Consider the following 25009-nt stretch of genomic DNA (forward strand, 5'->3'; position numbering starts at 1 on the left):
CCTGTCAGCCCCTCGCCCAAGGAGCCGCCCTTCGGCTGGGACCCACCGGCACCTCCCCGGGGCGCTCCCTCGCGGGGCGGAGCTGCGAGGTCGGGCAGGCGCTCAATGCGCCCCGCCCGGCGGCAGCGCTGGCCTGAAGCCGAAGCCCGGTAATGGGGCCGTGGGGCTGGTGGCTGCTGGCGCTCGGCCTCCTGCAGCTGCCGGGCCTGCCCGCCGCCGGTGCGTGCCCCTGCCACGACCCGCGGCTCTGCCACCCCGTCACGGGCACCGGCGGCTTCGAGGTGCGCGTCCCCCCGCGGCGAGGCTGGGGAGGGCGGCCCGGGAGAGGCGCGGTTAGCGGCGGGTTGAACGCACCGTGCGGTGCCGCCTTATTTTAATCGTCTGCGTTAGAGTGGAAGAGGGTTTAAAAGAATAGGTGCATGTGGTTCGCAGGGAAGTGTCAGAGTTTGGCGTTGCAGGGTTGAGTGTTGCACCCAGCTGCTGTAAATCCCGATCATTCCCGGCCCGGCTGCTGGGCCACTGCTCCCTGCCCTGGGAAGGTATTCTGCAAGCTGGTTTTCAGAGACACAAACCATGTACCTTTTTAATAGGCATGTGGAAAATAACCGTCCTGCTGAAAAGTGTTTGGAGCTGATGAAGGTGCTTTTTACCCCTTTTCCAGGTCTTTGTGTTCGATGTGGGAAAGGAAACCTGGAAATCCTACGACTGGTCAAAAATTACAACTGTGGCAGCTTTTGGAAAGTATGATCCTGAGCTTATGTGCTATGCCCACTCTAAAGGCTCCAGAATAGTGCTGAAAGGTTGGTTACACTGAGAAAATGTATATATTTATGTGATCCATGAATAAGAACATGATGTACATAGGGCTGTAATACCTTGACATTTCACCATCACTTGTATGCAGAGTATTAAAAATCTGTAAGAGGATTGATTAATAAGGGGATAACACGCACAGGACTGTAATACCTTGACATTTTTCATGTGCTGGTATGCAGGGTATTAAAAAGAAAACTAGCCTGTGGCTTCTGCCGCAGTGATAACAAACCACTCCAGTGACATTCCAGTTATCTAACATCAATCACAGCTATGGAGGAAGGGAGAAAAGTAAAAGCCTGCATAAGATACTTATTTAGGTCTGTATTCTGGATATTAGGCAGAGTACCCAAAAGACAGGGTTAGGGAAGGGAGTTTAAGTAATTCTTAGTGTTTTTCACTTATATCAATCCCTCTGTATTAGGAAGTGGTTGAATTTTAAAACATGAATACGAGGAACTCTGTGCAGCTACAAATGCCGATTAGAAAGACAAAGTCCAGTACAGCTTACATGATGTAATCAAGTTTTGGCTCTGTGAGGCAAAAATGGAATCCAGGACCACATTGTGGAAAGCGACAAGGGTTAAACGTAAAAATATGTTTATGTAAGCAGTAAAACACGGTCCCTCTGGCTCCATGGAAATACTGAAAGTACCTTGATTTCAAGAAAAGGAATTGACAGTGGCTGAAAGAATATTAAGCAGAAGTAAGGAGATTAAAATTATAGAAAAAAAATTTCGCAAAGGAACTTAATTTTAAACTCCACTCTGTCATCAGAGCAGCTTGGTCCATTGCTGCTGGGGTCCATTGTCAAAATTGTGCTTGGGGAAAAAAGTTAAGTAAGTCCTTTGTATTTTACCAGTATGAGTGTGGGGATTCTTTTATTTGTGGTTATGTTTGTTGGTTTAGTAAAGACAAACCTTTCCTCCTTGCTGTTACTGTGATGCAAATACGTGTTAGCTCTTGAAGGCCTCTTGTCTAGGTGATGTACCTCTTCAGGAAATTGTTGATCCTGCTAAAAGAGCAGCGTGGATATCCCAACAGGTGGACCTTGCAAAAAAACAGTATATGGATGGGATTAACATAGATATAGAGCAAGAAGTTAATGAAACCTCTCCTGAGTATTATGCATTAACAGATCTTGTTAAAGAAACTACAGATGCTTTTCACAGAGAAATACCAGGATCACAGGTAATAATAATGTACTTTACACAAACATTAACTTCATGAAATGTGAGGAATTTTCACAGTGCTGTTTAGTTAGAATATGAAAAATTTTGTGCAGATCTTAAGTGTGATATTCTCAAGAATGGTCAATTAGAAAGTTAGCTATGATACTCTATCATAAGAATCGCTCTTTTTGACCTGTATGAATTTAAATGGAGTAAGGATTTCACTGAGATTTGTAGATAAGAATGTTATTGCCTTGTGTGAGCTGGCAGTTATTAGTGTGGCTTAATGAATCTTTGAAAGTAGGGCACATACAGCCTTCTGGTGCAAAAGCTTGACAATGTTTTGGTATACCCATCACTGAAGTTTTAAGGATTTGCATCATGCTTTGGATTTTTGATCAGATGGTTTTCTTGTTATATTTTAATTTCTTTGGTGTTCTGAATTCACAGATAGGGGCACTCACTGTTTATTATCTATTTTTTTTATCAGCTGAGCAGCTTCTTATGTAGTTCATTAGTATCATGGTGTGTTAAACATTTTGCAACATTGCAGTAATACTGTCTTTAAAAGTTACAGGGTTTTTTTAAAGAGAAAACAAGAGCACCCAAGTGCCATGCATGATATTGTACATTTTTCCTGCAGGTAACATTTGATGTGGCTTGGTCTCCTGCATGCATAGATAGAAGGTGCTACAACTACACTGGGATTGCAGATGCCTGTGACTTTTTATTTGTGATGTCATATGATGAACAGAGCCAGATCTGGACAGACTGTATTGCAAAAGCCAATGCTCCTTACCTGCAGACTTTGGTTGGTGAGGACAAAACACCTCCCTGGGAGTCAGGACATTTCCATTTGTTCACATGAATAGATGGAAAAGATTGCCTTTTCTTAGATAAGGTTTTTGGTTGTGTAAGGCTTTCAAGTGTGCTCAAATATATGTTGTTCTAATGTGAAATTGTATTTCAGGTCCCAGTGTCACTACAGATAGACCTTTAGCAGTTGTGTGGTGTTACTTGTAATTGTCTAGGCCTCTTGCTTGTGAAGAACACATTTAGAATGACAGACGACACCCAAAGCAGTGGTGTCTGCCTGGGCTTGCAAAGAACCAGAAACACTTCTCTCATCCTTGTGAACTGCTGCTGTGGGCAGCTGGTTTTAAGTGTGAACAACTAGAGCAGTTACAAGATCTGAATAGAACAGGTCTAGGAATACGCAGGTGGGAGGTACAGCAGAGCTTGCACCTTAGCCTCTCTTTGAGATCATCCAAGTCCTGTCTTGACTCTGGCTCTAGATTAGTTGTAGAAATAAAAAGCACGTGGAAATGCAGTGCTGCATCTTCATTTGTATTTCCTTCAAAACTAGGATATGAAGAGTACATTACTTTGGGTATTGATCCTAAGAAGCTTGTGATGGGTGTTCCCTGGTATGGCTATGACTATGTCTGCCAAAACCTATCTAAGGTAAGATGAAGATTATTCATTTGCAGTTGTACTGTTATTTTTTTGGAAAGAGATACCTAGATTCTGGTGATACAGTTTTTCAATTAGGAAACGACCGTGGTCTGATGGATAGGAGTATAAAGCTGGGACTCAAGACAAAGACTTCTGATGGGCTGATAACTGATAAGCAGTGTGGTACCAAACAAGGCATTTTATCTCTCCCTTAGCAACCTGAACCCCATGATATCCAAGCACCGTGTTTGACCGAGGAGCTATAGACGTTATCTGTAGGAGAAGAGATGATGTCCAAAGGCACCATAATGCTTGTATCTGCCTTCTCAACAGAGTCACTAAGCTCACTGCTTAAAGACTAGGTGCAACAAACCACAGACTGCTAAAACCGTATGACTGTTAAAAGTATAGCAGTTTATGGATAAATCATGCAGTCTCAAACATCATGTGGGACAAATGTAACAGTGAATTGAAAGGGGAAAAGATAACTGTATAACCTGAATGGTGTCCATCCAATCTTCTATTACTACAGAGTAAACAAAATTTAATTGTTTTAATTTAATCTGTCAATACATACTGTGTCTGCCACAGGTATTTTTGAAGATTTTGGATTTTTTAGACCCTTTTGTGACTTCGTTTTGGCTTTACTGCTATTTTGGAGTTCAGTAAATCTATGTAAGGTGAAACTCATACCTTCTGCTTTTTTTTCAGGATCATGTTTGTTCCCTTTCCAAAGTACCTTTCCGGGGGGCTCCTTGCAGTGATGCTGCAGGGAGTCAGGTCCCCTACAGAGCAATCATGAAGCAGGTGAACAGTTCCCTTTCAGGGATGCTATGGGATGAGGTACAGAAGTCTCCATTTTATGAATACCAGGTAAGTGTCTTTTTATAAGACACCATGTTGTGGAGTAAATGTTCATGAACCATAGTTCTTTGATTATGAAGTTTTCAATATTAGATTCTCCTGTTTGTTTTATACTTTTTTTGTGTGTAGTAAAGGATGTCTGAGCTTCCATATCTTAAATTTGTAGTCTGAAAGAGGGGTGCAGTGACTGAAGACTACAGGAGTAATAAAGATCTTTATTACTTTGCAAGTTTCTCAAGAGATAGTATCATGTCAAAAAGGACTTTTTGGCACAAAGAAATCCTATAGCTCCATCCTTCACTGTTACAGTTACTTTAATGAGTTGATGACTTTAAAACAGATTCTAAGATGCTCTTAAGTTTTTCCAACCCAGTGGCTTGCATGCATGTTCTCTTCTGCATTTGGTTTCTACATAGACATAGTGAAAGAGTCCATGAATGAGTGTGCTTACCTGAACTACACAGTGTATGCATTTCATCTTGTTTCTTTAGACATAATTTGAAGTTTCACATGTAGATGATTAAAAGGAGTTGTAAGCAATGACCATGCCAAAGCAACATTACTTTGACAAAATTTTATAACCTCTTCTAAAACTGTTTATTGCTGGAAAAAAGCACTGAATCTCTAACTAAATTCACCTGTTAGGTTAGATTGTGTGTCTGAGATTTTAGCTGTATTTCAAATACAAATTAGTTCAGTCTTTTCATTTAACTTCAGTAAAATGTGACACTGTTTTATAAGTTAGATTCTACAAGTAAAAAAATAGCCAAGTATTTGACTTAAAATTTTGAATTGTCCTGTGTTAAAAAATAATTTGTAAATCAGGAAAGCATCATTATGTAAATCTACACAGCTTGTGTGTCTCAAGTTTTTAATTCACAGCATTCAACAGAAAATGCAATCAAAACTCAGTGAACTTTAATGTATCATGTTTATACAGATAAGTAGATGCTGACGCTAGTTTTTAAATGTTTTCCTAGGATCCTCTTGGTCACTTCCACCAAGTATGGTATGATGACCCTCGCAGCATCTCTCTAAAAGCGGCATATGCCAAGAATCGAGGTTTAAGAGGCATTGGCATGTGGAATGGAAATAGTCTTGACTATTCCGGGGAAGCTGTAGCAGAACGACAAACTGAAGCAATGTGGCAGGCCCTGACACCGTAAGAACTATGTGAACCTGTGATTTAAAATCTTGAAAATTGGTAATTTTTTATTATGGCTCATACTATGGTAATTTTGACTTTATTTAAATATTCCATGATTAAAAAAAAAATTGAGAACTAGTCAAGTTCATGTTGTTATTTTGCATGCAAAGCCATATTTTCATGCTTCAAAAAGTTCCAGTGTTGCTTTAGCAGTGTTTGTTTTTTTAAAGATTGCTCATCTTTTTAATTTTTCACAATTACTGTAAATTGGTTAAAGCTTGAACACAGTGTGTACCTCGTAACAAGTAACTCCAAGCAGTGGATTTATAGGGGCAATCTCCTAATGATCCTTTGCTAAGGCTGCCTGGTGCAGCAAGTATTCATTCTGTGGTCGCATGGGGCAGCTTCCTGACTTCCCACCCCAACCTATATTTTACGTAAGTTACTCTTGAATCAGATTAAACACCGAATACTGGAGACACAGACTCTTGCTTACATGCAACTTGGTGAAACTTGAGCTTGTACTTGGTTACTTTTCTAGAGATTAAAATATCTTACGGACTGAAGAAATTATGGAACATGAAGCAGTTGCCATTAAGGTTTCTATCAGACTTGTTGCTAGAAAGGAATGCTCAGTAAACTCCAGTTTCACTGTGTTTATGTATCACGTAAATTCCTTAGTTTCAAAAGCCAAAAATCACTTGGGCCTTATCTTGAAGAAGGAGCATTTATAGGGAGAGGACTTGGATGATGTTTTCTTCCATTTCAAATTTCTTTACTTCCTGAAAACTAGAACTCAGAAGCTTATTTACTGAGCTGCTAATCTTCACACGCTTTAAACTTCATTCAGTAGCCTGTTGTTACTTGTTTTTATATGGTGTTGCCTCTGAGGTGAGATGCTGTATTTTCTTTCTAGTTCATATTTTTCTTAAAATAATTAACCTAGAGAAATTGGGTAACTTCTTAAAATATCTGTAGTGGTAGGAAGATTGGTGTTTACAGGATTTTTTTTTTTTTTTTTTTTTTTTTTGCTAAATAAAATGCTTTATTCACTAAGGCTGGTAAATAGCATTGGCTGTTTATGCTTTACTTGTTCCACAGCTTACAGCCCACACTGCTTCTCTGCTTCTCAGGACTCTTTCACAAGCAGATTAAAGTGCCCTGCTTAAGCTGACTCCATTAATTAAATATTTTTTTTAATTAGATATATGTTGTCAGTTGTGGGTTGGTTTGGGGGGGTTTTCGGTTGGTTAGTTTCGGTGTTTTGCCCTTGCTAAATATTTACACCATAGAGTAGCAGCGCTACCATAATGGCTACTGAGGAGAAAACTAGAAGACTTCATATGAGTGTCTGACCGGTTGAAGCGGAAGGTGAAGCGTACTGCTCTCATATAAGGAAAAACAATCCCTTGGAAAATCAGAGGGTTCTCCACTAGAACTAGTTAGGAGAAACTGGTAAGTTTACTTGACATATAGACACTTCAGAATTTGTATTACTATTTATATTCATATGCTGACATACTGTGAGATAGATACTTGTGAAACTGCGAGGTCTTCCAGAGTGGATCATCTGACCTACAAATTCCTAACTGAAGGCCAAATCACTTTAGAGATTTAATACTTTACCACTAAAATCTTTGGTAAATCCTATCTTTAAGAAAATAAATGTGATAAAGGGTGGTTTGACTCAAGACATTTGAAATTAGTCCTTTTGAGAGTTGCATAATTTTCTTGCCAGGTTGGACAGATACTTGGGCAACATGGTTTAGTGTGAGGTGTCCCTGCCCATGGCAGGGGGCTTGGAACTAGATGATCTTAAGGTCCTTTCCAACCCTAACTATTCTATGATTCTATGATTTCCCATTAGTGTTTCACTTCCACTAATAAATACAGCCTTGGCAGCCTTTTATGTGACATTAATTCCTAACATGTTATTTCTTCTGCTTAAGGTAATAACATCTGGTACTGCAAAGATGCAAACAGGAGAGCTAGAAAAAGTCGCTATCAAAAGAGGTTTCTGATTACTCTTTCAGAGAATTGTTATCTAGGCACAATGCATGAGCTTGAGTTTAAAGAAAGGCAGAATATGCAATACTGTAAATTGGATCAGGATCATCATCATAGCTTGTCCAAGACAAAGCTTGCTTCCTCCATTAAGTACATAAGATGGTTAATGTTGATGTGGCTTTCCTAATTAGAAAGGGAACAAAAATGGTTAGATATGAAATAAAGTGAGATCATCTGAGATTTTGTTCATACTTAATATGGTAATAAGACATTGGCAATTTATAGATAGGCGTACTTATAGTGACAAAAATGTACTTCAGTAAATAGCTAAATAAAGGATTCCCGATGCTGTAGTTCTACAGAAGATTTATTTTAATCATTTTCCAAAAATGTAATGTGCATGCTTGAAAATAAGAACAGGAGGTTATAGATTATAGGTTTATTTGCTTAGTAGGTATTTTGTTAATGAAAGAACATCAGCATACCAGTGTGATGTTACACAATTCACTAATTGGTGCTTTTAAAATAACTTTATTTTAGACATGTTACTAGGTTAAACTGTATATTTAAGTAGCTGACTAATCTTATATTAAAAGTGAGATGTAAAAAGTGAGCCGCAGTACCTCAGTACCCTAATATACAAATTCCACAACATTTATATAGTTGATGTCTTTTTACAAGATAACTTCAAGGACATACAAACAAATGTTCTGTAATTCTGAGCTTCTATAAACATTACAGAGTTTCTAGAGACTTTATGGCTGTTAAAGTCATGTCATCCTCTTAAATTCCTCATTTTCTGGATTGGAGAATTAAAGCTGAATGAATCTTTTTCTGTGTCAGTTCCGCTCTCAGCACTTGTAAATCAGATGCTGCCTGCTTTCTCATCTGCAGAAGAACCAGTAATTTAAGGAATTGCAATTTAAGGAAATTTTTGGAGTTGACATGCATATGGGTTTATATAACTAAGACTGAATTTTATACAGGATGGCTTAATACAGGATACATCTTTCATCTTTAAAATTTTACATGTCTAATTAGGTAACCTAGTTCTAGCACTACTTTCTTCTGTAGTGTTTGGTGTTTTTAAGAGACAACTGTGCAATTCATTGTTCTTTCCACTCCTTGTTATACAATGGAGGAGGCATAATGACTATATCCACCCTATATTACACAGTAAACAGGGGCATGGGCAGTCCCTGTGATGTAGAGGACTCCTATTTAAAGCACTCAGAGCTGAAAAGCTATCCAGTATGAAGGCCTTTATCATCTTCCTTCCAAAGGGAGCCATAGGCAGCGCTGGTGTGGAATAAAGCAGATGAAGGGGACTGCCATCTGCTTTGAGAGATATTCTCTTTTTAAATTATGATTTATTTATACCATTTTATTTTTTTAATTATTAGCCACGGTCTACTACTGATCAGTGCCTCACCAAGTATGTTCCTTCAGTTACCTGTTAAGTGAAATGGGAATTTTATGAAAGACTCTGAAGTTACCTACATAGTAACTTAAAAATCTAAGTTGCTTGAATGCCATACATTCAAAGTTATCTAATAACCTGGTGTTCTGGAGTAATTTGGCTCAAGTGATAAAGTCACAATGACAACTAACACCATAAAGCTAAAAGCATAAAACATGAACTGTTTAGAAAATCATTTAATGTTTGGGAAGGTGTAAGGGGGTTTTTATACATAGTAACATTTTGGCTGTTTTAATTAAAAGGCAGAGTACCTTAATTTCTATTACGAGTTTCATTTTTATATCATCCAGCTTCCTCCTCAGTAGATCGAGTTCATGCTGCACTGTAGTAATCTGGATGATTGTGTAATTCTATATTGAAACGAACAGAAATAACAAAACATTAAAGTGCAGCGTTAGTGCATCTCTTCATTCACTGGGTATTACTTCACCATTCAGAAACAGTCCTCTAAACTCATTCCAACTCCCCTGCTTTCTTCCAGTCCTCAGCGTGTGCTGGGCTGTCTCTAGTCTGTAAGCAGTCTGCTGTCCAAGAGAGGGCAGCTCCCTTCTGCTGTCAGCCTTTAACAGCACACTGTTTTGCAATTATCTTTTATGGCTACTCCCCATTTATAATAAAAAGGCATACTTCAAATAATTCCTCTTTCTCTCACAGGCTTAGCATCACTCTTTCACAGTACATTTATTGATGAGATCGCTACACTCATGTAATGTTTAGTGCAGATAATCTCTGGGTTATATAGCACATAATTTCAGCAGTAGGTGTGGGTGGGCCTATCACTGAATTAACCTGTAAAACTGAAATTCATGTTTTCAAAATGTAGGTTCTGATACTCAGCTCGTGTATGTCAGCCTTGGTCCCTTGATGTCAGTAACACTGAGAGGTGGGTGTGGGTGTGCATGTGGTAATCTCTTGATGTTCCAAGCCATTAAAAATTCTATTAAAGTGCCAGCTGAAGCAAACAATGTGATAAAGTTGCCCATACGAGGAGACATTAAGTCGTGTCTGCGGCCTCTCATCTCTGAGCTCCTGCTGCACTTGTATATAATATATACTCTTACATTGTACATACACTCTCCCACCTTTCAGATACAAGAAAGGGGCATTTATTTTTCCTAGTCTAGCTTCAAGATTTGCCAACAGACTTGATTCCATTAATGCATTTAGAAAATCAGCAGGTACAACTGTTGTGAAGCGTGCTTTCCCCTTTTATGTTTTTTTAATTCCTCTCTGAACTTCCCATGATTTGGCACCAACAACATAATGTGAGACTCAGGTGCAGCCACCCTAAAAGCTCCAGACACATCTTGTCCTCCAAAACAGAATTCACTACCTCTGTACATGAAATTTGGGATGAGAACAACATAGAACTGAACAATTCATTAATCATACTGAACAAAAGGGGATTTTGTTATGAGCAGGTATTGTAGAAACACAAAGCCTAAAGAATCAAATGCTCAGACTCAAGAACTTAGTCTTTTTAAGAAGCATGGACTGAAGGAATTCTATATATTCGATATTTGGCTGTTAAAGCTAGTTTACAACTCATTGTTTAGTGATTAATTTGTTACTTTATACTTGATAGAAAAAGAAGACAGGCTGTGTAAAAAGAGAGATTAAATAACACAAGCAAATACCTTGGAGTTTGCCACATTGTGTGGTCGTTTTCGGCTCTCTCTGGCTTCCAATTGCAAGAGTAGTTTTTGGTGGTAAAGCTCTAAATCTTGCTGCAGTTTGTTTAAAGCATCCTCCAGGGAAACCGTAGCTTTCTTAGTTTCAAAGTACTTCTTTTTCCACTCCTCACGAACTACACAGGAAAACAGTAATACTGTTTGGTCTTGTCTGCTGAAGATAGTAATGACCAAATGATGTCACAAGATTCAGTTGGCCAATGCACACGTTAAAATACGGCAGTAGGGTTCTTAAAACAAAAAAAAGCATTTATTGAAAAATCTTCATTAAAGTGACATTCACTGTAAATGCAACTGACTTTCCACACAATCACCCACAACAAAAGGCTCTCTCTGTCCACCAAGATACAACACAATGTCCAACCCCAAAATTTCATTCAGCTTGGGTGTTCTGCAGGTTTTAGCTGCACAGTAGGTGCTCCAGACCTGTGAGGACTTGATGCCCACCACAGCCTGAAGTTCATGGCTTTACTGTAGCAGGATATTTAGCACTGTAGACTTACTTACATAAAATCGGAGCTGTGCAGAGCCAGACAGTTTGAACAGTTTAGTTTTATACAAAAGTCCCAAGATTATGGGAAACAGTTATTTACCTGTACACTTAACTATGATTCCTCCTATGTTGATAATGTGCTGTCTACAGCTGGCACACAATTTCCCCTGTATTGAGTGTAGCAGTCTTACAGCCAAATACATCTACTAGTCTGCAGTGTCTTAAATGATTCCTTCTTTCACGGCATATTTTAGGAAATCAGGACAGCTGCTGCTCAGAAACTTACCTAAAAGAACCCAGCTGCTGGAGGACTGTACAGTATGTAACTGAGCATGTCAGCATGGCAGCCTTAGGAGGGCATTAAATATAGACTGGACAGCTGTTCCTACAGAACTTGCCCTTCCCTTCATACTTTGTGAAGGGACATGTTTGCAAATGCACTTACTTATGAAACTCTACAGGTCTGATAAAAATAATTCACAGGTAGAGACACTCCTTAAAGAACCTACAGAAGGTGTTTGAATGCATGTGAAATAACTTTTACCTAACTGTATAACATAATTTAAGTAAACGCAGGAGCAATTTAGGGCTTATCTCAGCAGGGTAAATTAGCTTGCCTTGCAGCTCAATGCTACTACAGATTCTTCTTCAAGTACTCAAGTTTTTGCTGTGGTTTTTTTTCAACCTCACCATGTTGCAGTGTAGCCATGCCCTTAGAGAATAACTGGAAGAATTCTTTTGTCTTCTCCTTTCAACAAAACTACAAATAGTAGATGAGACTCCTAGTGATTTAGCTGTATTTAAATATAGAGAATGCTCTCAAACATCAAAGTGATTAAACCTCATCTCTGGTTGACTGGAATGTGACTTAGGGAGGATAGCTTAAGTATAAACTTGAAAATAATTTTACAAAGAAAATTTGGGTGGGATTTCAATGAGATTTTAGCTTATAAAAAAGACAAGGTTTGTCAAGCTTGTCACAACAGGCTTGTAACTTCCATGCCGTAAGCTGAATACTATGAGATAGGAGGAACAAAATGTATTTTGCTGTCCATTTATCTAGAAGCCCTATCAGCACAGTAAAAACCTCTGTAAGCACCAGCTACAGGCAGGTTTAGAATATGTCAGCTGCCCTGGGCCTCAAATAGTGAAGTGGCCTGCAGTAGCTTTCTGGGCACTGTGCGTACCTGGGATAAAAGCAGGATATTTTTAGGTTTATAAGACTACCACAAAAGTGGAAGGAAACATTGCAGCCTTGAATCTTTTCAACATGCTGTTACACAAGTGAGCCTTGTTGGAACTGTTGGTTAGCAAACTGCTCTCTCTGCAATGAAGCTCACTGATAAGGAGACAAATATTTTCACATCGGTTTCAGTGTCATTTCTCTATCATTCCAAATTACAAAATAAATTAAAAGCGTACCGTGGTATCTTTTCAGCTTATGTTGTTCCAGTAGCCCTTTAACTTTTCTTATCAGTTCTTCTCTATTTTTTTCCATGTGCATTCTCTCGTCCTTCATTTGTTTCAATTGTTCTACCATCTTTTTTTCTAAAGATATTATAATTATATTTAGTAAGCACAAGTGGCTGGTGCATTAGGACAAAGTGAGAAATCCAGCATTCATCCACACTTGCAAATAAGTACACACCTTCTTATATGCCTAGAAAATGTATCACTAAAACTATATAATCAAGATATATATGCATTGCATACATTGAAAACTCTTGCCACGGTAAGCCAAAAAAAAAACTACAAAAAGACTATTACCTGCTCAAAATATGTTACAATATAAATTGTAGTGAAATCTTGCCTTAAACTCCAGGTGGTCATAGGCAGAATAGTATCCCAGACTTCTACTAGTCACAACAGGTCAGTAACTTCTTGCTATTCTCCTCCTCCTCCACCACAGCAGAGGATCCTCATCAATACTACTATTAGTTTTCTTTGCTACATTCTCACTTAAGTGAGCAGTATTTTATTTGATCTCCCTACTTTTCTCCTTTCATCCCCAAGTCCGCAAGCTGGGTTTTCTAGTGCTGGAAACCTGCCAGGTTCTATGAACAGCCCCAAATGGCTGGAATTTTCCCACCACGAACTATAATTTTTAACAATACTGTGAATGAATGTATGTACAAATTCTTTCATAAAGCAGGTATTTCTGTCTTCATTAACTACTCAGTCTTGATTATTAACATAGAATCATAGAATGGTTTGGGTTGGAAGGGACCTTAAAGCTCATCTAGTTCCAACCTCCTGCCATGGGCAGGGACACCTTCCACTAGACCAGGTTGCTCCAAGCCCCGTCCAGCCTGACCTTGAACACTGCCAGGGATGGGGCAGCCACAGCTTCTCTGGGCAACCTGTGCCAGTGCCTCACCACCCTCACAGGGAAGAACTTCTTCCTAATAGCTAATATAAATCTACCTTATATCAGTTTAAAGCCATTCCCCCTTATCCTATTACTACGTGCCCTTCTAAAAAGTCCCTCTTCAGCTTTCTCGTCAGCCCCTTTAGGTACTGAAAGGCTGCTATAAGGTTTCCCTGGAGCCTTCTCTTCTCTAGGCTGAACAACCCCAATTCTCTCAGCTTGTCTTCACTCCATGCAATTTCTTGGAATCACATACTCACTTGCTGTCTGAATTGCAGGAACTTGATCTGGATTTACAGAAAATGACAAGAAAGGTAGATTAGGAGGTGAAATATATTCTTTTGGACAACTAAGGGGATTTTGCTTGTTTTCATCAGCCTAGAGTCAAAAGACACAACTATAAGTACGTAACCCGTAATCCTGAATAGCTCCATTAGACATATGCCCTGAAAGTGGCCTGAGTGAACACAAGGGATGAATGTGAATTCTGCATATAAGCTTTTTTATTCTGTTACCAGTACAAATGATTACTAAATTACAAACAGATGGACCTCTGCAAATAAAATGAGAACAGTGAACACTTGCATCACAGAGAACATGCAGACAAAAACATAGACTCCGGCAAATTGTTCTTGTCCATGTCCGCAACCCCACAAGTTATTGACACTCCCATGCAAGACTAGGAATAACAGGCCTTAAAACTGCCATCTGATTCATTGCTTATAAAGTCTGGACTGCCAATTTCTAAACCAAAATTTATAATAGCAGATATTCGATTTCATTATTATTTTCATAAGACTCCACTACAATCACTTCTGCACAAGAGCTCACAGGTGGCACTTAATAGTGATGGCTATTATGCTGTATGACTGCATGTGGGTGCTCAGTCTTCCTAAATATGTTTCTTATTCTGATACTGTATCATATCTATGTTTTGAAGGATTGTATAGTTTTTATCAGGAGTTTTGCTTAGCTTGAAAGAAGACAAATTTATCCCATAGGATACATGAAAGTATAAAAATTATAAAAATGTCACCAATAAAATAAATGAAATGTTACTGTCAATAAACTGTAAAAAAAAAAAAAAAATCAGCTAACATTAATAAGACTGAGATAGTTATTGTATCTGTAGTTCCTGTTAAATTATAACCAGAGGTGTAACTTCTGATGATTTCATTGTTTAGAAATATAATTGATTTTTCTTTACCAAAAAGTAGCAGTGCATGAATTGACTTTTCTCAGTTACTCTCAAATCTACATTTGAGAATTTAATATTTCTAATGAGTTACCTCTCATATAAAATATTTATAGGTAGAGGACTATGTTTATTGCTCAATATTACTATGTTACCTTGAAAAACGTACCTGATTATCCAGTTTTTCACCAGGATCAGCTGTAGACTTGCTAGTTTTGTATTGCAACAAGCTAAAATGAAATCAAAGCAGCAAGTGAAAATTTGTGTAATTAATTTTTTCCCATTTTCTTTCATTTATTTGAAGTCTGTAAAATAAGTTTCCAGTGATGAATTAATATTATCCAATATTTTAGCAGAATCATTATTTACTAACCTTTGTTTTTTACGTACATGCTCTGTGGGTTGGTCTTCCATTATTTTAAGAATCCCAGCATCCTGGGTTCTGTCTCTTCTTAGTTTGGTATCTTTTAAGTGGTCATTATTTTCCATGTTTATTAGTTCTGTGACAGGATAGTGATGATCAAAATATATAGATTACACTCATAAAATTCAAGATGTTTTGACTGTCAATGCCTGGGCTTTCCAACCTGCATTAGAAATTCAGTGAATCGAACCAATAAATAATGTTATCTCTGGGGTTGGAAATGTGTGAGTAACAGAAGAAGGAAATAAAGGAAAAAAAAAAAGGTGGTTTTGTTTGGAGAATTTGTATTTGTAATTGTGGTAACTAGTACAAAAAACTTTATCACAGATAAGAAAACCACTCAGTTGTTTCACCTTCCCTAAACTAATTTCTTATCTAACACATTCTGCCTTTTAAAGACTGAAGATCCCCTACAAACTGTAGCCAGCAAAGGAGAGCAAAATGTTTTGCATTTAAATGTTAATGAATAAATGTTTTTTGCTTTAAAATATATACAATAGATATTTCAAAATAAAATTGCTGACAGACTTTACCTTTACTACTGCAAAATTCTATATCCTTCCTTCATCATTCAAAATAAAATTATGGAAAACTTTTCAGTATACATTTATGTATATAGATTTGTGTATTAAGCAGACTCACACATAGTATCACTTAACATGATGATAGAGGGACAAAGCTATTTTGAACAGGTTATGATTGGAAACTGAAATTACTGATAATTCATCCATTAAAACCCTTTTCTAATAAACTCTCCACACACATCTCAAAGAATATGTCATTTAAGTAATATTAGACAAATACACCATAGTAAAGTGTTTCCCTGTATCAATAAACAGTGATAAAGAAGGATTTATCCAATTTAAACCTATAGCTCTTTGAAAGATATTATTATTATTATTTTAAAAATTAGAATATTGTTCTGATAGCAATATTGCAACCCATGCTTTAATTATAGATTTCTTAAAGCTAAGCTTTATTCTGCCAACTTTCTAAACACATGCTTTAGCAAAAGGATGACAGTAAACAGTTGTACCCTTTTGATATTTGATGTCATTTTGGGGTGTTTGATAATTCTCGCCTTGTTCATCACTGTGGTTTACAGGAAGAGTAAAAACGGTTCCTTTGGCTTCGTCATTCCACTTAGGAGCGTTATGCTCTTTTTGATCTTGGCTGAGATGATTTTGCTGAGAGGCCTGTAATACCATATCACTCTTTTCAGACTGCAAATCGTCTGCAAGATTTGACTGATTTGGTGTGAAGAGAGATCCACTGGATCCATTTTGATCTGCATAATAATTGGTATTAGAAAACAGAAATGTTATTTTATTGTAAATGTTAACCATAATATTTATTCTTCTCCATCATCCTCCTTCACTATATTGGTTAAACTTACCTTCTTCTCTAAGCTGTATCTGATTTTCTTGAATCCTGTTGTTATGGTCTTGCTTATTATTTGTGTGCAAAACTGGAACAGGTTCTTTCTCACCCCATTCCACAGGACCGTGCACTTCTTGATTTTCTAGCTGATGACTGCTTTGTATGCTTTCTAACAATGGTTCACTTGTTTCAGGTTTTTGTTGGGGAAGACTGGATAATCCTGATTTATGATCAAACCTATTAGCTTCTGCATTAAAGCGATGTCTTTGCTGAGTTGATGGTGATAATGGATAAATACCTTCAAAATATTCCACTTCAGGTAATAAATATAATTCAGGATAAAGTGCCTAAAATACGCAGTATATTCATCAGACAAAAGAGGAAATGTACAGTGTAAAAAGTTTCTGGAAATGATACCTTAAAAGCCATTCAATACATACATAAGGTGGAGCAAATGACTTCAGTTCCAGTTCTGTTTCTTGCTTTGCTTTCACCTTGGAAGGTAAAGTATGGAAGTGTAACCAATAAAATACTTCTATATCAACAATGTTGCATATCGCTTAATTTCTTTACTCTATCATCATCTTTACATACTAGATTTTTTCAGAACCAGCACTATCTTCTGTAATGGCCTCATGAGGAGGAAGGAACACAGACTACTATTTTCTGACATAGCACTGAAATTTTATTTTGTCTGTTTTTCAATATCTCAGACCCACAATAGTGCATGGATGTACTGAATATATTTTGTACTTTCTCTTACAGTTCAAGGAACCTGATTCAACAGTCACAGCAGAAGAAAGTCTTTGACTTTCTTTACCAGCAGTTGCTTCAAGATGAATCTGACTAGAAATGCTGAGTCTTACATAGTTTTCTCTATTCACCTAATACAATACTGCAAAATATTTAATGTATGTAGAAAAAAAAATATAAACTATCTATTTATAGTCTTCATGTGATAGATACACACTTTCAGATTTCAACAGTGTCCTAAAACCAAAGTCTAAGATAATTAATGTAAATTTGTAAGATGTGCTGCAACAAAAAATTTAAAAAAACTAAAAAAAAAAACCCCTGTGCTTGCATTTAAACAATGAAATTGAACTAAACATGGTGCCTAATTTTATTCTCAGTAACGGCCAGGCAATGTCATTTATTCACTATTAGAGACATGGGCTATATGCAAGAAAAAGAAGAGCAAATGAACACGATGTTGTTTTACATTTCTTTTTCACTTAAAGACCCTTACTTGCAGGTTGGGTACAGCTCTTAGTATTGCTTACATTGTTACTGTTGTGAAACAGAAGACTAGGGGGTAAGAAACCACTCAACAAATATTTGATCATGGAGATATGATTCAATGAGGTTACCATGACCCTAAATAACAAATAAACCAGTTAGTTGCTTTACACTTTGTTATAAAGTTAAACATCAAGCGACAGTAAATAGACCAAACTAAAATTACGTTTAATTCGTCGCTAAAAATCTTCACTTGTATCTACCAATATTTTTAATTCTCTATTAAAATATTCTATTAATTTGCTGACATTCTAAAGGAAGCTGGAAAATTTCTCCATTTATCTCAGAACTATCAGTGGGAAAGAAAATATACCATCTTACTGTCATCCAGTTTAAAAGACCTGAATTCTTTGAAGACATATGCACATTTTCAGATGCAGATTGTGTTGCAGTCTTTAAGTTTCTCCTCATGTTTTTCCACCTATTTTTTGCATTTTACTTCATATTTATTCTAGTCTTCAGTGTGAGTAATTTTAGTGGTAACTCAAGTACAAATGAAATAAAGAAAGAATGACACCAAATTTCCAGCTTGTAATTAATTTACAGATCCATGAGAAACAGGTGAAATAAGAGGAGAAAGGAGTATTCTATACTTACATACATGAGTTAAGTCTTTGTGTATTACAAGAACAAACTTTTAGTCGGGCTGATTTTCAAGGGTATTTATTCTTTAGCTATAGTTTGCAAGGTATAAGTATACAGAGAATCAATGTGAGGAATAGCTATGATTCAGAAATGTAGGGGTTTGATTACATGCATCTCGGGCTGTATTACTGGACTAATTAGTGGAACACATGTACATCCAGAGACTCATCTTTTAAAGGCTTTTGGGCAGGTCACAGCAGGAACCATTAAAGGAACTCTGACTTACTCAGCTTCCCTTGTAAATTCTTCAACTGCCATCTTCCCAAACATGTACTGGTAATAATGACCTTAGGAGGATTTTTTTAATGCAACCAGATTTGTCATATTTAAACCACCGACTTATCAAAACTAACATGTTTTCACTGGATGGCAACTAACTATATACAATGGTTTAAAGGACATTTCTAATATACCTGTCCAGCTGTGCCTTTGTATTTGGAGAAGTAGATGTGCTTTGACAAGAACATATGCTGCGACATGTTTAAACAAAAAATGTTAACAGTGCTCCTGAGGTTATCTCCATTTTATGTATTTTATCTAATCTGCAGGAATGAAATCTGTGGTTGACATTCTAAAACAAAAGAGCACTAAAGAAAAAAAAATAAAATTAAAAATTAACTTACCACTGCTAGTCTTTTCCCAATGCATTTTAAAAATCTGAATTTATCTGAAACTGCAAATCCACGTAGGTACTCTCCAAGCTTCTCCCGTAGCACTCCTAATGTGATGTGAGGAGATACCCTAGAATGTTATTCATTAATACATCTGTAAGATCAGATAATGATGGCTAGTTAGTAAGGGGGGGGAAGATAATGCTATATACATGCTGGCTTGCATGGACAGAATGACCAAAAATGGGAACTATGTTCTAGAACTGAACCCAACTACACACAGGCCAGAGAGTCTTGGTGTGCTAGAGTCAGAACATTATATCAGGTTATGGTAGACTGTATTACAAAGGCTGTCATGACATTAACTAGCAATATTCATATTTTAGGAACCCCATACAAAGGATTAATATGGGAAGTAGCTGAAATTTGAAAACTACTCCTTCAGAATGCTCTTGCTCATCTGCAGAAGAGTAATGAAAACATTAGAAACTACAATCACGCATTTCCATAGAGGTGACAATGTTTCATGGGGCCAGCCTAGGACTGTATAACATACCCCTTCAAGCACTATGGGCTAGAGGAGACTTCATCACTGTCCACTTTAAGTAGCAGGCACATTTCTTTCATTTTGTCTTCTCCAACACAAATTTACAGTTGGGTGTGTGCATGCGTACATGCAAATGTATTTTAAATCAAAACCAAACACTGCAGTGTGAACATTTCCACCATAGTTTGAGGATGAAAGAGCTGATGCAAATATGAATTGCATCATTTAATGTACTACTGGAAACCATGCAAATATTAAAGAGCTCAGTATAAAAATCACTAAAGAATAAAAAGCTCCTCCACAGAATAAAACCAAATGTGCAAGAGGCAAGCAAATGCTCTCTAGGACATCATAAGCAATTCTAATTGCTCCTGTCATAAACTAGGGAACAAATTCACGCCTGAGACTGTTAATCACCTGTGCTGATTGTTAGTATAATACCTAGGCATGCTTTTGGCTCAGGCAGCTATCACTCTTCAAGCAATGCACAGACATAGCTTGGGGGACAGCACATGCCGTTCTCACTAAACAGCATGGGCAAGAACATACCATCCCTTCAACTTAGACAGGTCTTCAACATTAACCTGTTAGGGTTTGTTTCCACTTTCAAACAGACCTACTTGCTTTCATTTCACACCATATGTATGTAAAACCACCGTCAGTTTCATCTCATAAACACAGTACTTCAAGGGGCTACAATGCTTCCCTTGCATGAGTTAAAACACCTTGGACTTAGAGCACCTCCCCAAGGTGATGAATCTGCCTCGTAGCACAGGCATGCAGTAGAGACCAAAGTCTGCAGAGTGGACACATTGAGGCCACACTGCTTGGTGCCTTCCTCTACATTTAGCTGCTGTTTATTTCTTCCCCAGCCATTTTTTGTCCACACTTGCTGCAGATATTAGCCCTAATGTCATTTATTTCAAATGTATAAAGAAATATGTGATAGATACATAATTCAATACACACCCTTCCAAGGTCTTATGTGAGAACGCATATGATCTGTAATTCAAGTACCTCTCATGCACTATCCTTTCTTCAAGCTGATGTCTCAGAGAAGACATACCCCTTCAATGGTCTTCCAAAACCCAATAAATGCAAGCTCTTTCAGAGGCAATTCTATCACTGCACATTCTTCATTGATAATGCCTGTCCAAACCAGCACGGAAATCTAAATCTAAGGTTTTTATGAACAGCAGGGAAAACATCTAAGTTACCACAATGTATCCTGTGAGAAAACTATCTAGGTAAACAGAACCTCAGATATAGGGCAGAAATTTATCCGAAAATTATTTGCCACTGCAACTGCTAGGAACTAGGAACATATTATATTTCTTACTCTCTGCTACTGGCTAGCAGGAGACTAGTTACATTCAAGACATTTGCTTTAGGGTGTTCCTTTAAAGATAATGCAAACTAGAGTTCACTGCAGCCATCTCATTTGGAAATAAGAAAAGTATGGCTTCTATGGTGAGGAATGAGGAATAAATAAAAGATCACAGAGGCTGAGAAATCAAGTTCATGGGAACATGAGCTCAGGGCCATAGACAATTACACACTTAATACTTGCCTCTAATTTCATAGTTAATTGAAGTGGCCTGTACTTAGACCTAGGAATCCTTGTTAAGCTGAGTCAGACAGTACTAGGATTGTCAAGCTGACTGGACAGTGCTATCAACAATGTTCAAACAGCATTAGTACCAGCAAGGCTGTTCCTTCTCCCTCTCTATAGTAAGTTTTTTAATTTTTATTTTTTTTTAAAGACAGTGATACTCTGGCCAGGTGCTAGTTATTGCTAATGCAATGTAGTGCAGCATTGCACAATACCCATAGAATAATTAATTAGCAATTATTTAAAACTCATTAGAAAGCAACAAATACCCTGTCAGATATAAACCTACTGAAATCGATGAGAATCCTAATTTAAGTTGATGCCTCAGAATTGAGCCTCAGAGAAATAAATTTACACTAGAGAACAGAGGGCAGTGACAGATGTGCAATCACGTGAAATGATCTGAAGTTACCACTCCAGCTGTAGGCATTTTGCACCTCTGCTGGAGACTAGAGCAGCAAACAAAACGGATACATACACTTATTTCCTCTGGTTTTGAGCAGCCTTTCGACAAAAGAAGCTGTGAGAATGAATACATTCTGCCCTACATGCTCATACCTGACTGCTGTCAATCTTTTCAGCTGCATAGTGTATTAAGTGGACAATACAACCCTAATTTAAGGTAGTGAAACTCCATATTCCCCACAGTTTAAGCTAAATTGTCATGTTTTGCTCAGGAGCAGACAAGGTGCATGCAAAAGCTCCACTTCAATACTCATCTTTACATTATTTGATTTTTCTACAACTTCTTACCACACTAGATACATACAGAATTTGTGAGTAAAGTGTTTAGGGGTATAAAAGAAACTTTCAAAGCTGTGAAAGATTACAATTGCAGCTCTCTGTGCCAGGTTTGGGCCTAGTACCTGGGGTATTCTTTCACTAATTCCTCTAAACAGCTACTTGAGAGCACACATGGCACATGGTGTTATGCACAACCTGTCAGAAATACTACTGAAAAAGAAAGAAGATATGCTGGTAGTTGCATGGGATGTGATGCTTCCCCTTGAGAAACATGGCTCAAGCTTTTTATTTGGAATGAGAGAGCTCAGGTCGTCCTATCCCTGTTCCTGGGAATTAGGGCTATGCAGTCTTCATTGAGCCCCTCTGCCTTCAGGCTGGTCCATACCCAAAAAAAATTCAAGACTTTGATAAGCAGGCTTAAGGAGATGGAAAGACTGTAAGACTGTGATTTAACAACTTAAATTATTCTGCAGAAATACTAGCACTGCTTTGGAAGTATGTTTCAATGGTTTACACCAAGGGCTGCAATGGCGCTAAGCCTGATACAGCCCAAATAAACCTAACACTAGTCACGGGCACCACTTACCCTCCAGAAATTATTAAAGGACATGTCTCTTCTGACAGATGTAATTGTCCTTCACAGAGCAACAGCTCAACTAAATGACTAATGGACAATGTAAAGGACCTACCATGTACATGAAGCATAAGACTATACTCACTCACCTTATAAATCCGGCTGAGATGAATTTGCTAGTAAGAGCTACAGGAACTGTATTCAGCTTGAAGTTCCACACTTCTTCTGGGACATAAAAAACATGGAACTCCACCAACTAAATAAAGAACATATAATCATTACTGCAGATGTACTATAACCCTCTTATTTTGCCTTATTTTGCTTAGGTGGACTTTCAATTTCTGGAGGCAGGAATGGTTTCTTTGATGGACTAGAAGAGTGAGCACTCATCTGACAGTGATGACTAGATAGAACAGCAATGAGCAGAGAGCAGTTTGAGACTGAATGACAGCAGACAGCATCAAACTAAGTCACATTAGAAAAGCTCAACACTGGAAACCAGAGAAAAGAGAGCCTGTGCTACTGCTGTATGTCACTATGACAGCAATGGACAGAGCTTACCAAAAACACTTAATACTCTGGAGCGTGTCCTGGTTACATAAATACTTCAGCTGAAATCCTGCCTTTGTTCTTCTCATAAATAATGCAAAGCCCTGAAAGCTGGATCCAAATATCACCACAACTTGACCTTGCCAGAAGAGAAAGAATTCAAAATATTTCTGGCAGTTCTTAATAATACCAGTTACCTTGGAAGCACAGAAATGCTCCTGGTAATGGCTGCAAAAAGAGTAACTAAGCACGCTCTGAGCAAGGTTCACTTACACTGCCTTCAAACCTGTGGTAGTTATGGGACTGTTAATGTCTAGATCTTGATATTTTTACTGAAAAACAGATGGTATTGAGAAGGATGAAACATTTCCCTATAACTAGAAGCCACACAAATAATCTATATAAATATTTCTGCAATTGTTATTAAACTTAACTAGAAAATTAGAAAATGTTACTAAATGTACTAGAAAATGCTGCTTTCTATATATGCTATGTTAAAAGCACTTTTTTTCCCTTCTTGGGTCTCCTAGAAATGGTGCAGTGCCACTTATTTTATATTTTTAATTGTGAAATCAAAAAATACTTTATGGAAAAGTACAAAAACTCTCACCTGTGATGTTTGAGGTCTCCTTTGACTGAACGACATGTTGCTCTCTGTACCTGATCACAGCAAATGATAGGTGAGCATTGTAATTTTCTTTTTGATTTAAACATTCTTTAAGAATGAGTTTCATGATTAATTATGTTACAAGAGAAGTTACTCCATTAATATCCTTTATTTTCACTTACTGTTCTTTCCATTTATGAAAATGGGAAAGTAGTTTCTGTGCTGAAGCAGAAAGTTCCGGCTGACTGCAAACAGACTCAACCACACCTTCTACATAATGAGTATCAACTAAGTAACCGAGGAATTGCTAAATCACAGCCCTGCAGCTCCCAGAGATCTGCCCTGGAGTGTTTTCTCTTACCATTTTCCCCCCTTTCATAAAGATACTTTGGTCGTATATAGTTTTCCACACAACTGTACTGTTTTCCTAAAGACGCAGACCTAAATCCCTACAAAATGGAATTCTTGCAGGGTCTGGGTTTACCTCTGATAAAGAGACAATTACTGTGAACTGCAGCCAAGTTCTGCACTGCGTATTGTGCCGGCCAAACACAGTATTCCAGGCAAACCTGACTGTGCTGGGTGGCCATGTCAGAAAAATCGTTTCATAAACTATAAACCATGGTTCTGCCCAAACCTTTTTATGAGTTTCCTCATTTTGGAGGCTCTTCCAGCACCTCAGAAGTTACGAACCGCCTGATTTTCAGCCTGCTGGATGCCTCACTGTTCTCCTGATCATCTTGGCAGCTCTCCTCCGTATTCCTGCTATTTCCAAGTCACCTTTTCTTGAGTCCAAGTGACCAGACCTTCCAAACAACCAGGTCTCGCCCTGGCTCCATGTGGTGGAAATAAGATTTCCTCATGTCAGTGGAAAGCACCTGTTTACAAGGGCCTGTGTCTTTACTTGCTCCTTCACAACCAACTCTCATAACCAACCTCACTGTAACATCCCGTTCTCTTCCCCAATTATTCCAACCAAAGACACAGCAGGTGACAGCACAAGTTCTTCCCATTAGTCCCTGTATATATGCAAGTTGTTGCACTTTGCATGACAACATATTTTGCCCCATGCCATTAGCTCAGGCTTCACCATCATTCCTGGGCACATCCTGTGGTGAACACCCTTCACCTCTACACTGTTGTCAAGACCTAAACACACTGGCAACGACAAAGTTGGTAACTTCATTAGATCTCAAAATAAGCTCCAAACTAGTAACTCACTGGATATTAGCACCAAGATTTCCCACTTTGGTCTTAATAGTCTTATTTTTAATCCACTTTACACGGGGAAGGGGGTGTCTTATTTCTGCGTTTCCAGGCGGTGCCCCCTCC

General features: G+C 37.9%; 2 protein-coding genes across 2 annotated transcripts; one reads left to right on the plus strand and one right to left on the minus strand.

Annotated features, from left to right (window-relative positions):
• Positions 1 to 113: 113 nt before the first annotated feature.
• CTBS (chitobiase) lies at positions 114 to 5586 on the plus strand. Its single transcript, XM_030494416.1, has 7 exons — positions 114 to 281; positions 662 to 800; positions 1796 to 2004; positions 2629 to 2800; positions 3352 to 3449; positions 4152 to 4313; positions 5285 to 5586. The coding sequence occupies exons 1-7, from the start codon at positions 153 to 155 to the stop codon at positions 5468 to 5470; spliced, it is 1095 nt and encodes a 364-aa protein (XP_030350276.1). The 5' UTR covers positions 114 to 152; the 3' UTR covers positions 5471 to 5586.
• Positions 5587 to 7321: 1735 nt separating this feature from the next.
• On the minus strand, positions 7322 to 24069 carry SPATA1 (spermatogenesis associated 1). Its single transcript, XM_030494417.1, has 14 exons — positions 23860 to 24069; positions 23681 to 23730; positions 22671 to 22777; positions 19057 to 19174; positions 16930 to 16983; positions 16506 to 16836; positions 16146 to 16397; positions 15059 to 15185; positions 14855 to 14915; positions 13751 to 13868; positions 12545 to 12670; positions 10576 to 10745; positions 9190 to 9288; positions 7322 to 8346 (listed from the first exon to the last, which is right to left on the minus strand). Exons 2-14 carry the CDS (start codon positions 23714 to 23716, stop codon positions 8251 to 8253), a joined length of 1695 nt encoding a protein of 564 aa, XP_030350277.1. The 5' UTR covers positions 23717 to 23730; positions 23860 to 24069; the 3' UTR covers positions 7322 to 8250.
• Positions 24070 to 25009: the final 940 nt, after the last annotated feature.

The sequence above is a fragment of the Strigops habroptila genome, chromosome 8, assembly GCF_004027225.2.
Source record: "Strigops habroptila isolate Jane chromosome 8, bStrHab1.2.pri, whole genome shotgun sequence".
Classification (NCBI taxonomy): domain Eukaryota; kingdom Metazoa; phylum Chordata; class Aves; order Psittaciformes; family Psittacidae; genus Strigops; species Strigops habroptila.